General features: G+C 40.4%; 1 protein-coding gene across 2 annotated transcripts in view; it reads left to right on the top strand.

Annotated features, from left to right (window-relative positions):
* pkp4 (plakophilin 4) overlaps positions 1-22,110 on the top strand; it is a 28,447-nt gene extending 6,337 nt beyond the window's left edge. The window contains exons 2-22 of one of the 2 annotated variants that reach the window (XM_072683659.1): positions 1,063-1,196; positions 2,503-2,615; positions 5,008-5,042; positions 6,222-6,341; positions 6,615-6,811; positions 7,154-7,571; positions 10,011-10,166; positions 10,521-10,728; positions 10,865-10,997; positions 11,082-11,295; positions 12,634-12,817; positions 13,888-14,005; positions 14,374-14,565; positions 14,999-15,172; positions 15,355-15,505; positions 16,042-16,234; positions 16,666-16,750; positions 16,836-16,953; positions 17,144-17,275; positions 18,335-18,408; positions 19,231-22,110. In XM_072683659.1, the coding sequence (XP_072539760.1) occupies positions 1,068-1,196; positions 2,503-2,615; positions 5,008-5,042; positions 6,222-6,341; positions 6,615-6,811; positions 7,154-7,571; positions 10,011-10,166; positions 10,521-10,728; positions 10,865-10,997; positions 11,082-11,295; positions 12,634-12,817; positions 13,888-14,005; positions 14,374-14,565; positions 14,999-15,172; positions 15,355-15,505; positions 16,042-16,234; positions 16,666-16,750; positions 16,836-16,953; positions 17,144-17,275; positions 18,335-18,408; positions 19,231-19,467 (3,381 nt within the window). In that variant the 5' untranslated portion in view covers positions 1,063-1,067 and the 3' untranslated portion in view covers positions 19,468-22,110. Of the gene's footprint in view, positions 1-1,062; positions 1,197-2,502; positions 2,616-5,007; positions 5,043-6,221; positions 6,342-6,614; positions 6,812-7,153; positions 7,572-10,010; positions 10,167-10,520; positions 10,729-10,864; positions 10,998-11,081; positions 11,296-12,633; positions 12,818-13,887; positions 14,006-14,373; positions 14,566-14,998; positions 15,173-15,354; positions 15,506-16,041; positions 16,235-16,665; positions 16,751-16,835; positions 16,954-17,143; positions 17,276-18,334; positions 18,409-19,227 lie in introns of both variants that reach the window. The other variant, XM_072683658.1, reaches the window with a different exon arrangement.
* The last annotated feature ends 408 nt before the right edge of the window (positions 22,111-22,518 follow it).

The raw sequence follows: 22,518 nt of genomic DNA, 5'->3' as shown, positions 1-22,518 counted from the left end.
TTTGTGATATCAGTTTAAAACATCTTGAATACCTTCATTTAAGACACTACTTATTTCCAAACTAGACATGCCTTGTAACTGTTTAAAAGTCATATTTACCAATAACAAAAACATGGTATAATTCAATTTGCATTGATTGCATTAGCTCAGATATTCTAAACCAGAAGTAGGCAATTCCTGTACAGTTTTGTGCTTTTCCTGCTCAAGCACACCTATTTTAACTCACCTGTTAATTGTCAGGTTTAGTAGGTCTGTTAGAGCAGAGAAAAGACACAGGCCCCCATTGCCCACCATAATTCTAAACTTTATTAGATCAAAATTTAATAGTGCCTTTGAATTTTTTTTTCAGTATTTTAAATGTGTTCTTTGATGGTTTCATAGATGGTATTTTATTTATGGTGGACTCGTGAACAATTTAATAAGCTCTGCCCTGATGTCAAATATTTTTTTGTAATTATTTCTGCATTATTTGTTGTCAAGGTGAACAGACAGGCCGGCACTGTAAGTCTCACAGGATAGTGCTGTATGGGCTGTTCTGTATGTACATTATTGGGACATAAATATTAATGAGCCAAGGCTGTTCTGCAACAATTTTGTATGTAAAGAGACATGTGTATGTTTATTTGCATAATCACACCCCTCTCTGCTCTCTGATATAATATAAACTCAGAGATGAAGAATAGCTCAGGAATATCCGTTTTAAGTGGGTGGGTCAGGGAGCACATGCTGATCATGCTGCTTTTGCCTTCTGTTGTCCTAGAGGGATGTGGAGGGGAACAGGTTGTCTTTGGATGGATTCGCATGCTGAGTTGTTGGAACACACTTTCAACACATTTCTCCATTGCCTCATGTTTCTCTGGAGCATAGAGCTAATGTCGTACAGAGCAGGGGGCTGTGGGGCTGTCACTACACACGTATACACACTCACACGCACACATAGATATGGCCATTCTAACTTTCACCGTGAAGCTGTTATTGTAAAGCTGGGGAATAATAATGTGTGTGAGTAAATCATAACACCTACATATATGTATATGTGTTTGTTTATGTGTGTGTGTACAGGGGCGATGCCTGCTCCTGAGCAGGGGCCTGCAGCAGAGGAGGAGGAGGTACTAAGCTGCAAGGAAGGATCCAGTGCCAGTAAGATGGAGACGGAAACGACCACCACTAACATCCTGGCATCCGTCAAAGAGCAGGTAAATGCATGCTCTCACACACACGCACACATACATTTGCTAAACATATTATAAACAACCACAGTTTGAGTGGGAATCTACTGTTTTTTTATTTTCAGGACAACATATCTGACTTTTTCAGAAAACCCTGAAAACAGTGTTATATGCATTAGGCATTATATGTACGGTGTGTGTATATGTGTATGGTAACATCTCAATTTGAGTGAAACAATACATTACACAGACTGGAGCAAATTAATTCATTTCAGTACTGATTATCCTTTGTGATGTATACTCATGTATACATGAAAAATATCTATATACTTGAGGCATCACCACATCATATTGAAAGGAATTATAATGCATTTTGTGAATTATTACACTCCTATATGGTACATGTGTCCTGACAAGGGTAAAGACTCTGTGTTTGTTTGGGTGTGTTTGTGTTGCAATGAATGCATTTATGTTATTTTTGGCCTTGTCATCATCATACCACATATTACCTCAGGATATAGAAACATAGCATTCATTGTTATTCTGTCAGTGTGTATTTATGGATCTCTGCGAGTGACACTGTGTGTGTTTGCTGACCTATATGTATGCGTGGTTCTAGTTCCTACTTGAACTAAAGTCAGTATACAAGACAGGCTTTGTCACTGTGGGCAGTGTCGAATGGTGGAGGCTTGTTGTGACTGGCAGCACACAGCACAAAACAAAACAGAACCACACCAGCCTGACTTCACCCTCTATTGAGAAAACGCTGACACTTCTGCCTACAATTTTTGACTGCCTACCAGAGCTGATCTGCAGTGATTTGCCATTCCCTTTGGTCACTGACTACTCTATTTGAGACTAGTCAAGGCTGTGGAAATGTGTCTAGGAAAACACTTCACTGTGGTAGACATTCAAAGCAAACATGAAAAAATTTTGTATTGGTTACTCGCCTTACCACTTCTCAAAGCAAGCAACTTGGTGTATATATGTGTGTGTGAGGGTCCTTTTGAAAGCAGCTGCATCAATGGGCCGTTTTAAGAGTGAGTGAAAGACAGGCTCATGCAGCACAGTTGTCACAAACTGAAACACACGGCCACACACACACGCACACACACACATGCTGCTACTGCTAAGGTTGTACTGAAGGAGGAAAGCAGAGCAGGCAGAGAGGCACTGAGGCAGCATGCACTCAGAACAGTGACTGAAGGAAGAAGACTGGTGTTGCCTGGCTGTGAGGCTTTATCGTGATCTGTTTTATATCTGGCAAATTACTTATGATGGCTTTCTTCTCCAAAAGTGTAATATTTTAATTTTGCTGCACGCTTCGGCATAGGAGCTCCAGTTTGAACGACTGACCAGAGAACTTGAGGCAGAAAGACAGATTGTGGCCAATCAGCTGGAGCGATGCAGGTTGGGGGCGGAGTCTCCAGGTGCTGCCAGCGACAGGTATGAAAGAAATCATCATTGTACTTTACTAACCACAAGTGTTCCTGTGGCATTATGGCATTAAGACTGAAGTAAGTGCTTGGAGTTCAATCTCATTTGATCTAATGTGCTCTTAGTGATAAGAATTTAATGCCACAGAAATATAGAGTGAGCCAGTTTAGAGCCATTGTATGTACATAACATTGCTTCTGGAATAACTATATAGTTTTAAACGAATTGCCCAGGTTGTCCCAGATTAGAGTGTCATTTTGTAACTGATCATGAATGGAGAAGAATGGAGGATAAAAGGAAAATCACCAGTGACACTAATGCATTCAGCTGATTAAAGATTACTGAAATTCTGTTCTTTGACACCACCACTCCTTTAGAATAGTCTCCACCTAGGACTGCAATATTGTTTTTAATTAGTTTGCTAGAGCATAATGACAGAGCATCATATTAGACCTAAAAGATGTATGGGTCAGTAAGCATTTTATTTCTTAAAAAATTTGTTTTAGTGAAAAAGAGAACATCAGTGAAAAAAGCATGCAAAGTTTTATTTCTGAATAATGTAGAGTGGTAAAATGAAGAGGAAAAATTAGGAAATGGGATACATTTTGTTTCGCGACTGGTGAATCTTTTTATTGATATATTTATGCATGGATAAAGCATGGATCATTACTGTCTCAGCATTGCATATAAATCCCATTTTTCCAAGTGCTTTATGAGGTCATCCATCCTAAGTCCCAAATTAAAAGTAAATCTTTCCACCCAGTGAATTTCAGTTACCATTCTCAGCCAAAGCCATAGTCATTTTTGAGTTGTTGTGTAAGTGATTGTCTATAATGTGTTCAATAAATTTCTGTCTCCAAAATGAACCCTAGCCTACTTATTGCCATTCCAAGATCATTTTCCTTTATTAATAGTATCTCCTTAACTGTTTGCATGGTTGCATTATAAAGACATCTTAACATTTGTTGTTCTCTCGTTTTTTTGCTCAGACTTCATGCAGGTCTGCATTGGTAAACGTATTAATGTACTTGCATACTACAGTTTTAATCAGGAACTGTTTTTCTCATTAAAAGCAGTGAGCCAGTGAATTGAGGTGTTGTGGATTGATAAAGTAGCTGATTACATGACAGGGTGTTCAGAGTTTGCTCAGTTGCATGCTGTGATTCCCTGCGTTTTCTGTCTAGCAGGCTTCACCTCAAGCAGACAGTATTTAAAACAGTGGTTTTAACTTAAAAATATATTAATCCTCTGGTCAAATGCTGTGCTTTCCTCAGCATATTGTAAGCATTACGTGTAGAATAACTAAACAGTAGAGTAAATATTAAAAGCACCAATTGGCTATTGGTTTAAACACATATTCGAATATTTAATCTTTTTAAAGCAAAAAGGTCTATTTCTGTATCAATACATTCTGCTCAACTTAACATGTGCAAATTGATCTCTCTGTAGACTGAAAAAGGTTTCTAAATCGTTCTTTGCTGTGCCTTTAGGTAGTGTTGAATCTTTACATTTTGTGTAATGTATAATTAAGTACTTTTGTGGAGTATTTGTACCTAAAAAAGTGTTGAAATTTCAGTTTCAAACAACTCTGATATCTTCAAGTATTGTGAAAAGGTTTCGCTTTATTGTGCAAACTCAGTGGCTTTTGCTTTACTTATTGTGTGCCATTGTTTTTGCATGGTCACCTGGCCAGTTGGGTCTCTCAATGAGACACAGATTGTTTTCCCAGGTGTTCTGGGCATTTGGCCATTTGGGTGTCTTCTTACTGTTAGACTCCTATTGGCTCTGTTACCATCAGTGTGACTTTTGACCTTTTCGTTGGTTGACCTCTTTATGGCCTGGTTTCTTCTGCCTCTGTTGCTTTGTGGCTGGCAGAGTCAGCACCCCAGTGGCACGCACTGCCGTTCGGTAGCAGGCACTAACAGACGCTTGTCTTCGGTCTTCAGACTGTGACGTCTCCATGCTGTTGTTTACTCAGACCGATCCCCTGGGCCACACACTTGCTCACACTCGTGAAACAAACACTCCAGATCTCTTCACTCTGCACTGACACATAACTAAACCCTTGTTTGATACTGACACTGTTGGTCACTTTGCATTTCTAAGGCTGGCCTCGTAATAAACCTTGGGGAGATGAATAGTCTACAGTCTATGCACTGTAGGCATGTTAGCACAAGATTGATACGCTCTGTCTTTACTCCAGAGATGGTGCTAACTGATCTGGGATGTTAGTATAAGATTGATATGTGGTTTATTTGCCCCAAAGATAGCCAAGGGAGAAGCTGGCTGGTCTGGCATGGTGACTGGAGAGTAGTACACTGTCATGTGATTTGATTTATGAGGACTTGGTGGAGCTTTTCACTCTGTCTCTTCCTCTTTTATTTTTCTTCATTTTCTTCAGTTCCTCTGAGAAGTCTCTGCTGTGGAGATCGGCAGGTAAGATTCTCTACTGATTTTCTATGCTATATGTGTTTCAGCTGTGTCTTTCATTTTTTACTTCTGCGCTATACTACAGATGCACCGACATGGTATTGTAACAATAACCATTTTTCTAAAGATGCACCATCAATTAAATACAACATGCAAAACATCTAAAGAATATGCAGTATTAAAAAAAGGACAGATCACATTTTCTTAGGCATTGTGTTTAATTTTACATTCACCACATTTGTTGCATTGCATTGCACTTTCTTACCAATCAAAAAGGTGAGAGTTTTATCTATATAAATATAGATAGTATATCTGGTAATCTTGTGTATGACCTGGAATCCTGACTTTACCACTTTATCAGCCATTCGAGTGCAACACGGCATAACATCTGTGTTTCCCAATTTACGACACCACTCAGATGCAGCATAAAGCCTATTTCACACCAGATGCAATGTGGCACGCATGGTGCTTCGGAACCCTTCCACGATGCTTGTTATTTCACACCTTAGGAATGGGAATACAAGCTACACATATTTTTATTTTCAGTGTATTGCTTGCTTAAATAAATCTTATGTAGACTAAGTCTGGTCATAGCTTTTTTAATTAGCTGTTAACCAGCCTGAATTCTCCCTGTATGTTTTGCTTTTATTGGCTAGTGACTTTTGTTTGCAATATCAGATATCAAATAATTTAACTTGTTGTGGATTAATTGTAGATACATACGTACTTTTTTGCTCCAGTAGCATCAGATATAGCTATAGCTAGATGCTAGAAGTTATGAGAATTCTCTATATATAATAATGCACGTTCTGCATTTGTGCTGTTTTTGCTTATAAACTGTCATACACAGAGTGTGTTTTTGTGCTTGATGTGTGTGGTACCACTGTGGTTTTGCATGATGAGTTTGGCCGGTGTTAAGGTTTTTTTTTTTTTTTTTTAATAATATGGGAGCATTTTGCGCAGTGTGTCAATTAGCTGTCGATAACTCTTACACTAAACAATTATTTTCTTTCAAACTTTGTTTGAATAAAAACAAAATACACAGGGCAGGTCATTTTATATATCATTCAAGCCATGTGTTTCATATCAAACCAGTAATGTGCTACTTACAATCAAAACACAAATATATGTAGGGTACCTGTGAAAATAGTTACATATTCTATAGATTCTCCTATCTTTCCCCAGATTCGGCTGGAGGTTTGTCCAAACCCCATGCATCGGACGAGTGTCCTTCACCCACGTTTGGGGTCAGAGTTCAAGGCTCACCCTACTCACCTGAACTGGAGCAAATCTCCCTACATGAAAGTAAAAGTTTTTTAGTGCACTATTCAGAATATTCCATATTCTGCTGTAAACATTTGCGTGTTTTGTCCCACATAGAGTGCCAAAACTGTGTAAATCATGTTTGTGTGTGTGATAGTACACATTGATTTGATTGTATAATGTGTATTATTATGTGTATGTCTGCAATCTGGTGGATTTGATACTTTGATGAGGTAACTCCTTTGTCTACCCTTCTTCCTTTTTGTGCACCCCATGACCCTCTCTTCTCTCTTTTCATATAAATCGTCTACTCAGGGTCAGCAGCTAACTCACGAAGCTCAACTCAGATGAATTCATATTCTGACAGTGGCTACCAGGAAGTGAGTGGCTACTATAGCAACATGGTGACCCCGAGGAGGTCAGAGGGGAGATCGCAGTCGACCAGCTCTGCCCCTAGTGGAAGTCCAAGCATGGCCATGGGTTGTAGGGCTGAAGGACAGGCGTCAGCACAGGTATGACTCTTTCTTCTGGCACTCACTTATTCTGAATTGAAAACCCACAGCAGTCACGTAAGTGTTTCTAAGTGAAGAACTGTTCTGTTAGACTCTTGCAGTATATTTCTGATGCTTGTACTTAGACATCCTAAGGTCTCCTGCATATACAATTCTCATTAAAAGCTGTGGAAACCTGGCCTTCTTTTCAGGTTTATCAATTTCCAAATAATTTCCAAATTCCAAATGTTTTTTACTGTACCGTTTCTGGTAACATAGCTATGAATCCATCTATATTCTACATAGATGTGGCAAAATCTTTCAATAAAGCTTCAATACGTGATTATGTTCTCTGTATCACAGGTGGTAGGTGGGCGTGTAATGAGGCGTGTTAGTTCAGTGCCCTCTCATGCCTCTTCCCCCCTCTATGCCCCATCTCCACCCCCCTCTCGCCCACCGCTGGGCTCCTCTCTGGGAAGCCCATATGGATCGCCCATCGTCTCTGAGCCCCGCCCCTTGCCCAGCGTCTTTCCTGGCACCACCCTCCCACCTTCCTCTAGCCACGCCCCAGACCCTCTCCACTCCTCCTTCCCTGGTCGCCACGGTGATGGGATGGAGTCCCCGACTCTGCTGCGCTCTGGGATGACTGCTCAGCCCCAGCATTACGGAACACTAGGGAAGCATGACGCACATGCTTACGACAACACACACTCCTCATTTGGGGCGCGGGCCTATGACATGTTTGAGAGAATAGTTCTTTCTAGACCGGACAGTCTTACAGGTGGGTGCCGTAATACAGTTACGCTCTTCAGCATGTCATGTCTCCATAGACACACACAACACATACATTTTAGACACATACATTTCAACAAGGGATTCTACCAACAGAATTGGCCCTATAGTGGGAGGATCACAAGTTCAGTTCCCAGTGATGCCACAGCCATCTGTGGCTGGTAGTTCAAGAGAGCATAATTGGCCTAATTCTCTAAGGGTGCAAGGCATGGTGCTAGCCAGTGTGAACATCTTGCTCTGATGTAATAGAAATACAGATATATAAATAAGTGAATTCAGCAAAAATACAATTTAACAGTAACAAATCATGTATGTTAAAATTGTAAAAATGTAAAGAACAGTGTCAAATCATGTTTATTGTCACGTTACATTACACAGGTGTAAAGGTATGTGAAAAGCCTAGGTGCATGGTCCATGATGGTAATAAAAAGAACACAGATATTTACTAAATAGAAATACTGAAAATATACACATTAACATATACTATACATATACTATAGACTCTATAGTATCTAATATAGTATCTATAATATCTACTATATAATCTGAAATGTTTACAATATTATTTACAAAAGGCATTGGATAGGTGAATACAAGTTTAGTGTGAGTGGAGAGACGTCTTTGTGGGTGCTGTGTGACTGAGCTTAGGGACACTTCCAGTACAGGGTGCAGAGTTTGTTTGTATGGGGTGGAGATGTGATGAGACAGATAAACACAACCATTGAGATCATTTAAATTTCAGTCATGCAAATTGATAACTCATTCCCACCCCATCTATAGGCATTATTTTCTGTTTTGTGTGTTATTTGAGAATATTAATTGAATCAATCACTATTTTTAATACAATATCTAAAATATATAAGTAGTGTAATTGAACATTATAGAGTAAAACAGTGGCATTTCTTACAAGCTCTAAAATGTGCTCCCCACGGCGAGGTGTAATGCCATCACATATGATTACTCACACTGGAATATTTATAACCCTTTGTGTGTTTGTGTGTGTGTGCATGTGTGTGTGTGTTTAGTAACAGATGCTGTGACATACTGATCCAAAGCCTTGGCACTATTGACCCAAGTACTTAGCACAGCCTGAATCCCTGCTCCCCGCTCTATCTCTAGTATACTCACGGACACTGCACTTACATTTGGATGTGTACATGTGCGTGTGTATGTGTGTGGGTGCATGCATGCATATGTTACTGTTTTAGTGTTTCATCAAATTTAGCTGAAGATAAGCTTACTGTGTGGGTTACTGCCTGTGACCTGTCCTACTGCCCTATTTTTGGCAGTATGTACTGTAGGACTGTTCGTATTTAGATTAATGACACAATGACCTCTTTGGAGAGCAAACCACTGACTTTCAAATAAGATTACCACTGTGACAATATGCAATGCTGTAACCTTAATGTATGTCAAAGGAGATGTACAAAGATCAGCCATAACATAAGCACCTGGCTAATATTAAGTATCTTACCATTTGAGGCCAGGGCTCCTCAAAACCTCTGAAAGCGTCCTGTGGTATCTGGCACCAAGGCGTTAGCAGAAGATCCTTTAAGTCCTATGGTCTTAGGACAGTACATGTGCCAATCATTCCCAAATGATAAACCACAGATGACATACAGCAAAGCTTGCATAACTGCAAAGGAAGGAACAGTGTGAATAGAGACCAGGAAACATTAATCATGCTACAGCAGACAGTGAAGGAATAGAAGGCTGATGATAAGAGTTAAAGGACATTTTAGTATCTTTCAAATAAAAACACATTGACATGCATAGACAGTTTTTTATTCTGCCAATATTTGTCACGAAAACAACGGAATACAAACTTTTTGCTGTAATTTGGGACAGTTGCGTAACCAGCCGGGTGGTCAGGTTGGGTAAGCAGATTCCAGAGGTGGGAATCCTGACCGCTGGTTTCCACCCTAAGATTCTTTCATGTAACTGGCATGTAATGACATTACACCAGCAGAGCAAAGCAAAAGTAAATTTAGCTAATCTATAGCATGGGTGGGTGTATTGGTGGGTGAATAGCAGTCTGTTTCACGTCCATTCATTTCCAGGAATCCCTTGATGAATTGTGAGAAAACTGAATAGCATAGCTGCTAGTAAAGGTTAGCTGCTCTAAAGTGTTTCCACTACTTTGTCTCTTTACTGTCTGTTTAAAAATAGTTCATTATGTTTAATTAATTATTCATCCAATGTAATGGTTATCATTTATCCAACATAGTGGGTCTACATTCATTGAAACCTGTCACAAAATGTATAGGTCTTCAGAACTGGATTGTACAGCCCTGGATGTGAACTGACAGCAGACGTTCAGATCTGATGAACTTTTTTAACAGAAAAAAGTGTAGATTTCAAGCATTGCCTTGCCTAACAAGATGTCAGAGTGAACATATGTGAACATAATTCTACCATCCTGACGTAGGTTTGCAGAGTTCTTATAGTCACCACAGCCAGCTAGGCCAAGAAGCCCGCTCTCCAGACCACCACATAACCCCTGTGTACGAAGACAGAACCTTTCAGAATCCGCTCTACCAGAGCCCTACCCATGGCTCCCAGAGTGCCCTCTCCAGAAACACAGGTACCAACTTGGTTTGTCAAAGTAAAGACCATTTTGCATGTCAGTGTTGTATTAATCCCATGGCCCCAGCCAACAATGGACCTGTGAGCAAGGCTGGAATGGAATAATAGTAGAACACAACTAATAGTAGAACACAACAATGTCACTTTGTAATACTTCAGATAGATTTTTCTCAAGATCAGAAGAAATTAGAGTCGTAATTTTGATGGACATGAAAGTTATATGTGTTTATGGAGACCTGATAAACTTAGTTATGTCTGTCCTCACAATAGACAATGTTTTAGCAGATATATGAATTGTCTTTATAGAGATGTACTGTTTATGAATTCACGTCATTCTGTTTCTTTTTTCCAGGTTTGGGAACTCTGCCAAGAACCACCAGTCAGTGTAGTACACTGCGCTACCAGAGGGGGGCGTACTCAATGCCCTCACACACGGATACTTATCGCTCCACCCTTTACCGGCAGTCAGAGTCTAATTATGGCAGACACACGGTTGCCATTGACAATAACATTGGTGCCACACGATCTCCATCTATAGACAGCATTCACAAAGATCCTCGGTAAACCACCAAACCCTGAAAAGGAAAATGAAATCATATGTAGTATTATTAAGGCAGTAAATATTGAGTAAGCACAGACATTAATAAAGAGGTGCTAATTTGTGCATGTGTTTGGTGTGTGTTTGTATGTGTATAGGGAGTTTGCCTGGAGAGATCCTGAGCTGCCAGAAGTCATCCGCATGCTGCAGCACCACTTTCCCTCAGTGCAGGCCAACGCTGCAGCTTATGTACAGCACCTCTGCTACCGAGACAACCGCATCAAGGCTGAGGTATCTATACATACACTCTGCAACCTTACATTCTGCACATTCATATATGCATAGACAAGCATGTAAACCCATATGGTACTTTAGGTGTGCAGGCTCGGAGGGATCCAGCACTTGGTAGATCTTTTGGATCACAAAACTCTGGAGGTGCAACGCAGTGCATGTGGAGCTCTCAGGAACCTGGTGTTTGGCAAAGCTACTGACGACAATAAGGTGTGTGTGAGGAATGCCGGTGGAATCCCAGCTCTGCTCCGCCTGCTGAGGAAGACTGCAGAAACTGAAGTGCGGGAGCTTGTTACTGGTTAGTATCTATAGGTTGTGTAAATAACAGTTTGTACTTATGTACATTGTGACATAATTGTGTAAAAACTTGAAAGTGATTTTATTGCAGTGTTTTAAAGTACACTATATCACCAAATGTTTGTGGACACCCCATCTAATGAGTGCATTCAGCTTCATTAAGTTGCACCCATTGCTGACATAGTTATCCAGCATGCACGCTTAAGCTTAGTCAGTGTGTCTTCCAGCACTAACATTACTGCTGTTACTTGTATTGTTGTCAAAAGCAGTGTATATTACCTGCAAATAATAAATAACACATCCATGGCATGACAGTAGCTGAAATTAGCTTTGAGGGTACCTCTTAACATCTGCATTACACACTCACAGCAGAAAGGAAGGAGGTAACAGAGAGCAGCTGACTTTTCACTCAAAACATGTTTTATATTAACAAACAGTGGATATTTCGGCTTGTAACTGTGGTTTAAACTCTGGAGTCAAACTATTATGATTTTATAATATATGTGTTTATTAACAATAAGAGTAATAGTGATGATAATAATAATAATAGTATTATTATTTAAAAACAATTTGAAACACTGCCTTTTTCAAATGGTTGTCAGGTACCCAATAAGTGATTGGTCTATGTGTCAAAGAGACCCCACATTGTCACATTCTTCATATAACTCTAGCCTCTGTGTGTTTTTGTATCAGTGATGTTGTGCTCATAACTGACCAAAAGTAAATTTCAAATACCTAACCCCCCCCCCCTCTCTCTCATGCTCAGTATGAATATTTGGTTGTCTAGCTGGAGTTAACACAGTGCATTGTGTTGTGTAGAGTAGCAAGGACAGTTTAAAAAGCACCGTATCTGGGACTCAGCTCTGATTAATGAAGAGAGACAAGCTGTTTTAACGAAAGCAGAGGCTGACAAATGTAGCCACACACACACACCCACACACAAGCATATAGTGTTGAATGTTTCAGTTTCCATGTTGGCAAGCTGGATCCTTCCACATCTCATCACCTTCTCCTTCTTTACTGGTTCATCCATCATCGCTAAAGCTAGTACAAACATACAAACACATACACACATACTGGACCGTTACTAAGGCAGATAGGAATCTATTTTAAGTTAGTTAGCAGCACTCAAATATGCAGATTATGTGTTTGTTGTGGGTTGGTGTGTACACAGTACAATTACCACTGTTGGTAATTGACTACAAGCCTTGTTGTCGTACACCAAATTAGAGCAATTGTCAGTAACAAACAGGGCTATTAGCTCATTGCATCTTATATCAATATGCTACTGTGTTGTGGATAACTGCTTTCCTGATGTTGTGTATCATCTTGTGCACAGGTGTGTTATGGAACTTGTCGTCATGTGACTCAGTGAAGATGACCATCGTTCGGGACGCTCTTGCTCCTCTCACCAACACAGTGATTATCCCTCATTCAGGGTGGGGTGCAGCCCCCCAGAGAGAGGACCACAAGCTCAAACTGCATTCCTCACTAGTGCTGAGAAACACAACTGGATGCCTCAGGTACTGCTAAAAAGTGTTGTTATCCTATTGCATTTTTAGACATATATATTTGTTCTTTTCTTTTAATACTTTTTGTAGCTGCCTTTTATATATGGCCATTTCATAATGAATGCTCCAACATAAATTTCTTCCCTTATTATCGTTATTACCATAGTTACCATTTTAGAGACACAGGCTTTTACTACAATAGCAACTAAATATACAGTGCAAGAGGCACCTGTGAAAATCACAATGAAAAAGTGTAAGTGTGTTCATTAAGACACTTCCAAAGCTCTTCTTGTCTAGTATCACTTAAGTTATCAGGCAACACCTAGATTGGTAAATCAGTGATTAATTATGTTATATATGATGAACTGGTGACGGAATTGAACAGATCCATGCACTGGCTGGAAGCATCCGGGACAAATTTGGAATCGAGCCTTGTCCTTCAAACCTGCTCATTCACTAGTTTTTAGCATTGCTGTGGAGATTTGATTGCATTAAGTGACTAGAGTGAGGGCATTGTGTTGGATGGTCACCACCACACCTCATCCCCAACACCCCAACTCAACCCAAAAGTATTCATAGTAGTCATAGAGCACCAACCATCATTCCAGAGAACACACTTCCACTTCTCCACAGCTCAGTGCTGGGTGTGTGTGTGTGAGTGTGGGGGGGGTGCTTTATACCCCTCGTGCCCAAGCCTGGAATTAGGCAGCATGGTTTCAGTAGGTTTATGTGTATCCGCTGGAAATAGTCCTATGCTGTTGGCAGTATTTCTCTTCAGGGAATAGATAAGCAGCGTGTCAGCAATGGGTGCAACGTAAAGTACCTGAATGCGTTCATTAGAAGTGTGTCCACAAACATTTGGACATATTGTGTATCAACTTTTTTTTTTACTTTGTTTTTACTTTTTACTGTATTTATGTTTACATTCATCTGTTCTTATGTAATCTGGAGATTTTACAAGCAAAACGCATGTATTGCACAGTACTGTATATGGTAGAAAACAGAGAATGTACCCACAGTATAACAGTGATATTATGTATTATGTGTGTGTGTGCTTGTGTGTGTATGTATGTGCATGCCAGAAACCTTAGCTCAGCTGGTGAAGAAGCCCGTAGGCAGATGCGCTGCTGTGAGGGACTGATTGACTCTCTGCTCTACATCATTAAAACGTGTATCAACACCTCTGACTTTGACAGCAAGGTAAGCAACACACATCTTAGCTAACTAGCTTCTGGTATAGGAACAGTGGAAAAGAAACTTTTCAGGTTAATACACAGCAGAAATGGTTTATCTGTGATTGGTGGCAGCTGGTGGTTGGCTGATGAGCTCTCTTCTTAAAGAGGAAGCACAACATCCCACGCCATCATCTCTCTATCTCTCCCACACTGTTTCCGGAGCCAGAAAAGTGGATTTAGTGGCTTTGATGGCCAACCACAGCATTATACTGTTTTTAGAGTCTGCTCTTAAAGTCTTAGAGCGCCACCTTCTGGTAGGGTTCTCCAACCATTAGCTTTTAATGACCCAGTTTCTTGGTTTTAGCTCGCTGAGCCCAACCTTTCTCTTTTCAGATTGTGGAAAACTGTGTGTGCACTTTGAGGAACCTGTCATATCGCCTCGAGCTGGAGATGCCCCCCTCTCGGCTGATGGGCACCCAGGACTTGGACACACTCCTGGGCAACGACCCTTCCAGCAAGCAGGTTGACTACAGCTGCTGGGGCTTGAGAAAGAAGAAGAAGAAAAGGTCCTGGCAGGACCAACAGGCAAGCCTAATCCTTACTAAGCTTACTAAGCTTTCTTTCCTGTAATGATAGCTTTAATCAGACCTGAAATTGTGGTCCAAACCCAAGACCGTATCCAGTATACATCAGTGTGAGTTTTACATCCAAACCCAGCTGTAACTTGCCAACAGATGTCCAAAAATATAATTGATACCAAATGAAAAGATGTATTCATAAATCAGCATCTGAAAGGGTTTTAATCTGAATAAACTTTATATAATGCATAAATAAAGCTTGCAATGCCATAGTGTGTTGGTCACATTGTGGTCTTATTGACCTCAGTCAATAAGAAAATGAGTGATTCCAGCATGTCGCATAAATTAGAAATTTGAACATGAAATCTGAATGAATCATACAAGTGTTATAGTGAAGAAAAGTGCTCTAACTAGCTCTATGGTATGCTTTTTCTGCACAGTGGGATGGAGTTGGACCTATCCCTGGTTTCTCTGGCAGCCCAAAGGGGGCGGAGATGCTGTGGCACCCATCAGTGGTTAAGCCTTACCTCACCCTGCTGGCGGAAAGCTCCAACCCGGCCACACTAGAGGGAGCAGCTGGGTCACTGCAGAACCTCTCGGCTGGGAGCTGGAGGGTAGGCTACACGCAGTTCCACTGCTGTATGCTGACACATTACAGTCACAGTCCACAGTATAGAACTGAATTATGTGAGTGGCTAAAATTTCACACACTCCGAATGAAAAGCAACTTTTCCCAACTCCAAAGAAAATCTTTTTGGAGATCACCCTTGTTCTGTCTTTCTGTGTGTGTGGTCAGTTTGCGGCATACATCCGAGCAGCAGTGCGTAAGGAGAAGGGCTTGCCCATCCTGGTGGAGTTGCTAAGGATGGATAATGACAGGGTGGTGTGCTCTGTGGCAACCGCATTGCGCAACATGGCTTTGGACGCCAGGAACAAGGAACTGATTGGTCAGTATATCAATTGTAATATTATTCTGGTTTTCATTAAACATTTACATATATATTGTTACTTGGGGCAGTGGTGGCTCAGAGGTTAGAGCACTGGGCTATTCATGACACAGTTGTGGGTTCAATACCTGGGCTCCTACTGTTGGGCCCTTGAGCAAGGCCCTTCACCTTCTCTGCTCTCCGGGCACCACAGTGATTGCTGCCCACTGTTAGGGGTACATGTGCTCACTGTCACTGTTTGTGTTAAGATCACTAGTGTGTATGTGTGTTCACTGCACAGATGGGATAAAGGCAGAGACCAAATTTCATCTGTGTCCGACACTAATGGTGAACATGGGTGTGTGTTATTATTACTGTTAGTGTGAAGTGCTAACAAATATACCAATCGGTCATCTCTAGAAATAGATAACACTGACTGTTGTGTTTACACAAGCACTGATTTTTCTGTTCTTTTGAAAATGTTTAACATTTGAAATACCTATAATTAAAAAGCTTTTCCATGTCATAAAGAAACTTTTTTTTTTGTACTCTTATAGGAAAGTATGCCATGCCAGACTTGGTGACACGCCTCCCGGGTCATGGGCCCTCGCTACTGTCTGATGAGACAGTGGCAGCTGTGTGCTGTGCACTTCATGAAGTCACCAGTAGGAACATGGAGAACGCCCGTGCGCTTGCTCAAGCTGGTGGAATTGACAAGCTGGTCTCCATCAGCCGAGGCCGGGGGGAGAGGTAAGATGGAAAAGCTTGAAAATCAAATATAAACCAAGAAAGAAAATATAAGATATAGTACATGCCTTAATGCAGTGGTCCAAAAAACTGCACAAATGTATTCACTATTAACACAGGGACACACTTCCCTTCTAGTGATAAAGTGCAACACTTTTAACATAATTTTTGTTTTTTAACTAATGAAAATAAAGCATAAATTCAAATATTATTATATATACTTTAGCCCACTGGACAAGGTCCATAAATCTTACTTTACCTACATATAATGTGTAGGTAAAGTAGGTATACAGTGTTTACATGGCAAGTATAAACTTTGAATTGTACATTAAAAGAGACAAACCACAGTTGTAGTAATAGCTGATGCTGTTGTATTGATCCTGTCATATTCATGTTGAATTGATTAAACTCTTCTGTCTGTCTCTGACATCCAGGTACTCCATGAAAGTGGTCAAGGCTGCTGCACAGGTGCTGAATACTCTGTGGCAGTACAGAGATCTGCGCAACATCTATAAAAAGGTAGGGAAAACCCCAGAGGTAGTTTGATTCATTAGTTCTAGCTTCTTGTTGGCTCTGTCATGAGTTCTGTAATATGCTTCACCAGGACGGGTGGAATCAGAACCATTTTGTTACACCAGTGTCAACGCTAGAGCGAGACAGGTACCGGTCCCAACCCACCCTGCCAACGAGCAACTTACAGATGTCACCTGTCATTCAGTCAGGTGAGCCAGCACTACCAGCAGTGGATTGTGGGTACTAGCACAAAGAAAAATGGCAATATAACAAAATGGTCACCTTTTTTGCAGTTTGTTATTTAACTGATGAGATGTTTTTATTACATGTCTTAGTTTTACTGTTTAATGTCATTTCTGTGACATTATGCATTACTGATTCATTGTTTATTGTGTTTAGGCGGTAGTGCCACTTCCTCTCCGGCTATGTTGGGAATAAGGGAACATCGGCTGAGCAAGAGAAGGGCTCAGTCTTCTATGCAACTTTATAACTATTATGGCGATGCCAACAGAAACAAAACTCTGTACACAGGTAAGCATGAAGAGTCCACTGTAATTTTAACTGAATAACTGCAAATCCCCTTTTACATTGCTGAACATCTACATATGAATATAGAAATTGAGATATTAAATTAGGTCTTTCATTTCACTAAAATGAAACTTTGAAATGTAGGCAGCCAGTCCATCTTTTAAAGTTTTAAAAGGTGAATGTGCTTGAATGACAAATAAATATGGTGTAGTTCTGTGTATGTAAATAATAGACTCTTACAACTGACAAGCATTAGGTACTGCAACAACAGGCTTTTAAACAGCACTCATTTGTTCAAAAGTTTCTTTTAGCAAACCCAGTCTCAGATCTGTTGGCCGTGGCACTGTTTGAAGCTATTCCCAAGGAAGGCTACTTGATGGACATGCTGCCAAGGCTGCTTGTTCCATCATCTTTGTTGTCCCAATTTTCTCCCCACTTTAGTAATTTTCCATTCCAAATTACGCAGTGCTACCAGAGCTGAGACCAGGAAAGCTTGCATATGCCTCCTCTGAGACACATGAAACCAGCCAACTTCTTCTTTTTGAACTGCCAGTAAAACAATGTCACTGGACAGTTAAACATGATTGGAGGAGAGCGCCAATTCAGTTACAACAGCTAATAGAAACTCACACTGGCCACTGGCATCATGCTGAGTGATAAAGATAGAGAGATGAGAGAGCAAGACCAATTATGCTTTCTGGGACTATGGCAATTGATGGCTGTGACATCACTAGGGATCCAACCTGCAATCTCCTGATGATAGGGCTTCGTTACTCACTTACTCATTTTTTCTGACATTGCTGACATGCTGCCAAACCACTAAACATTTAACCTACACATTATAGCCATTCACCACCCTCTCTTTTGCTGAAATCACATCGGCTAATAGTGATACCTCTGAAGCTTAAGATATGAATAGGAATAAAAAGATCAAAATAGGGCTTTGATACATATGTTGTGAATTTGCCTTACAACTGAGAAACTATAGTTTTCTATTGCTATGATGATGTGCTGGTATTAAGGGGTTACCAAAATTAAAGTGGGATTGTTTTTTTGTTTTAGGGTCAGGAAAGAATTCTGCCTATTTCATAAGCTCATACCCCTCCCCTTCACTCGAGGAACCTCAAAGGCCACAGGTGAGCCTCTCCCAGACATACACCTGATAATGTCTCCTAGGATGCAGCAGGGCAAACAGTGAAACAAGTTGTATAGGTTTGACCCTGTGTTATAGCACACTAGATAAAAAAATAACTATAGCAAATATCACAAAAACATGCCATGGGTGGGTATTTGAGAACCACAGGGTACACATAAGTCAACGCCAGACATGTTCATTAATATTTGTGTAAGCTGGACTAGGTATTACAATGTAAGTGACAAAGCATTTGATTTTAAGAAGTAAGAAGAAGGAGTAAGACTTTTCTAAGAAGGAATACTTTTTGAATTCACTGAATCTGGAGTTTTCTCAATAAACCCCTATTTGAGTATTAAACTCCTGTTTGAGTTGACTTCATGGTAATGAAATAACACACAGGGAATTTTTGAAAATTACAGAACTACTTTGCCACGGATGAATCAGCCAGCCCAATCCCTTACAAATAACTTTACAGACCCCTCTCAGAAAGCTATATCACATCGAGAAATTACATCAAATTATGTTGTAATAAATAATAATATAATGAGTAAAAGTACATTGGACAATGAAATACAGTGCCTTCAGTGCAAGTTCAGGATCGTAGAATGTTTGCAACTATATAAAAAAGTCAGTGACTAAGCAAATAAATAGTGTAAATAAGTACACATCCTCTGCTGAGAAGAATTCTAGCAAACATATAAAAACTGTAATCTTGCAAAAAAAGGTTTTTACATTTCATTTAGAGAATTTTTTTACTTGTTGCATATGCCAGTTTTGTTGTATACCTCACCCTGTTCTCACACTGTTTTTCTCCTACCAGCAGAGCCAACTGTACTACTCAGATGAGCCGAATCAAAGGGCCTATGACACTTACGGAATGTACCTGGCTTCTCCCATGGGCTACGATGACCCTTACCTGGACGAACCGCTCAACTATCCGGTGGTGGGCGAGAGACAGGGGGTTAAACGTAACACTAACTACGTGGACTTCTACTCCACCACACGCAGGCCTTCCTACCGAGCTCAGGCCTACCCCGCTTCTCCAGACTCATGGGTGTAGGCACTATTGTGTGTGTGTGTGTGTATGTGCGTGTGTGTGTGTGTGTGAATGCGTGTATTTGTGGGTTGGTATGTGCAAATGTGTCTGTTTGTGTATTTCAGGCCTCGTCCACATATATACAGATATTTTTGAAAGCGTATTTTTTTGACTGCATTTTGGGTTCCACACTAGAGTATTTTAGATCAGTGAAAAAATGTGTTTACAAACAAATCACACCTGAGCTAGTTTAAGACATGCAAGTCATCATTACATTATACACATGTATAACATATATATGTACACACTCTTGCTATGATGAAAACAAAGTCGCTTGCTGTTACTGTACTCAATTAAACCCAGATTAATTAATTAAAGCATTTTAGTCCATGAAATCTATAACTTAAAAGTATTGCATAGAATGAACAACATACCATGACCATTCTGCTGGTGGAATGGAAATTGACAGATTTTTTTGTGGTTTAAGTGTGCCACAAGAGAATTTACTGCGCATGCATGTTCACGCTGCACGTAGTAAAATGCACTCACTGACCACTTTATAAGGACCACTATACTTATATTGGGTAGAGCCTCCTTTAAGCCTCAGCCTTAGTTCTTCATGGCACATGATGTTGGAAACTTTGCCTTGAGATTCTGGTCCATGTTGACATGATTGCATCATACAATCCCTGCACATCTTTCAGGAGCGCCTTAAAGCTGTAAATCTCCCTTTCAACCACATTCTAAAGGTGTTCTATCTGATTCAGATCCATTGACCTGGAAGACCACTGAAGAACACCAAACTCATTGTCAAGCTTAGGAAATTGTTTTTGCTTTGAGTTTTGCTTTGTGATGTGGTGCATTATTTAAGCAGCCATTAGAAGTTGGGTAAATTGTGGTCATCAAGGGATCCATATGGTCAACAACAATACTCCAAACAGGAACTCAGAATAGGTTTACACCCCCTCCACCAGCCTGGACTGTTGACACAAGGCAGACTGAGTCCATGGATTTGCTTTGGCGCCAAATTCCGACCATACCATCTGTGAGCCTCAGCAGGAATCAAGATTCATCAGAACAGAAAACGTCTCTCCAGCTTTCAGCTGTCTAGTTTTGGTGAGCCTGCTCTCAGTGCAACCTCAGCTTTCTGTTCCTGGCTGACAGAAGTGGAACCTGTCTGAGAAGCTTTACACTGGCCACAGTTAATGGGGGGTACTATAGCCTAGTCTGGACATTCTCCATTTACCTCTCACATCAACAAGGCATTTTGTCTGCAGAACTGCCGCTCACTGGATATTTCCTTTTTTGCACTTTATTATTCTGAAAATCCCAGTAGATCAGCAGTTCCAGAAACACTCAAACAAGCCCGCCTGACTCTAGCAATCTAAAAATGCTCAAAATCACTGAGAATGCATTTTTCCCCCCATTCTGATGATTGATGTAAATATTACCTGAAGCTGCCGACCCGTATCTGCATGATCTTATGAATTGCACTGCTTCCACATGATTGGCTAAATAAGTCAGTGTACAGTTCTTCCTAATAAATTGCTCTGTGAGTGTAGATCGGCCTATGTAATTGGCACTTTCTGTGATCGACAGTGTTTTCTATTGCAGTATAGAAGATTGCAGTACAGTATGGCGTGTTTTTTCATCAAATGAACACATATTTTGTGATATTGCTTCTTCAAATGGCTTTTGCATTCGCTTTTGCGTTTTGTTGGTGTGTATAGGGATGTCTTTGGAAATGCAGGGAAAAATGTCATTCTTAGAAAAGTCTGCATACATGTGGACGAGGCCCAGTCTGAAAGTGTTGGTGCACAGTGGTGGACTATTGCAGGGCAAAGGCCTACCTGAGAAACCGTTGGATTAAATGTATCTACCTACCTATCAGTATGCTCTTGTGAGAAGTTGACAGAGAAATCGTCCCTACAAATTTGTGTGTTGCTGTTGAGAGTGACCAGTAAATATTCAGCTGACGGATTGTGCCTGTGCCATCTGCAGTGTGTGTGTATGTTTGAGGATGAAATGACCTATCACAATATAGCCTGTGGTGGATTGCCTATGGTGTGTGCGCACGTGGGAGTGTGAGCATGTGTGCATAAGAGCCAAGCGTGTGTTTGCCATTGAAGTAACTTGAATCAAAGTCTTACTTTCAACTGAGAGCGAAAGCATTTGAATTAGTCATATTTATGTGAGCCAAAGAAGGATATAAAATAGTCATATTTTGTTGTGTTTGTTTGACGTTCTATGCTACACCTTTAAATGATCAGACCACGCTCTGTTGTACATTATTTTTCATACTTTTTTTTTTAAATGGCATGTTGAAAGAACGACCCCAGTCATTAAAACTATTAAACGGTATAGCTAAACTGTATGTTGGGGCGAACAATGTTGATGATCACACCTGTGGATGACACAAGCTCTAATAATGTACTGTGCAATGGTAACACAATGTCCCCTTGTCCAGTCTCATTGATGTACTTACTGTTAAGATTAGTGTGTGCCACGGAGTCGTGTACAAATCTGTCAGTTTATTGTAAAAAAAAAAAAAATGTGTGGTGTGTGCAGCTCAGCACAAGACCTGTGCCATGTTACATAGCTATGTAGAGCAGTACGAATATATTAGAGACTTTATGGAGCCATCAGGTATTATAACACTATCAGAAATAAAGATGAACATTTGTTTTTGTATTTGCGACGTGTGTTTCTTCATAACACATCGCTTGACCCACTTGTCAAGTCTGCTAGTGATGTCATGAGACTGGAATTCTCCATTTCAAGGCAATAACATGTGGGATATGATGGTTGGAGGTAGGGAAGCACCTATACCTGATTCACAAGTATCTGTTAAACTACTTGATGGATTGCCACAGTGTAGAAACAGGTACATGTAAGAGAGCATAATGGTACGTTATTTATCACTTACTTCCGATGCAGGTGATCAGCCTAGGCTTGTTTGGTGTCTGAAGTGTGCTTCTTTAGTTTAGAATGGTAGATGCCAGGCTAACAGCTTAGGCTTAAAGCGCATTTAGTTCTTCATTTGTTTCATTTGCACAGACAAACCAATAAAAATAA

This window comes from Salminus brasiliensis, chromosome 7 (genome assembly GCF_030463535.1).
Source record: "Salminus brasiliensis chromosome 7, fSalBra1.hap2, whole genome shotgun sequence".
In the NCBI taxonomy this organism is placed as follows: Eukaryota; Metazoa; Chordata; class Actinopteri; order Characiformes; family Bryconidae; genus Salminus; species Salminus brasiliensis.
The sequence above is the reverse complement of the archived record's forward strand: the minus strand, read 5'-3'. Positions and strand labels throughout refer to the sequence as shown.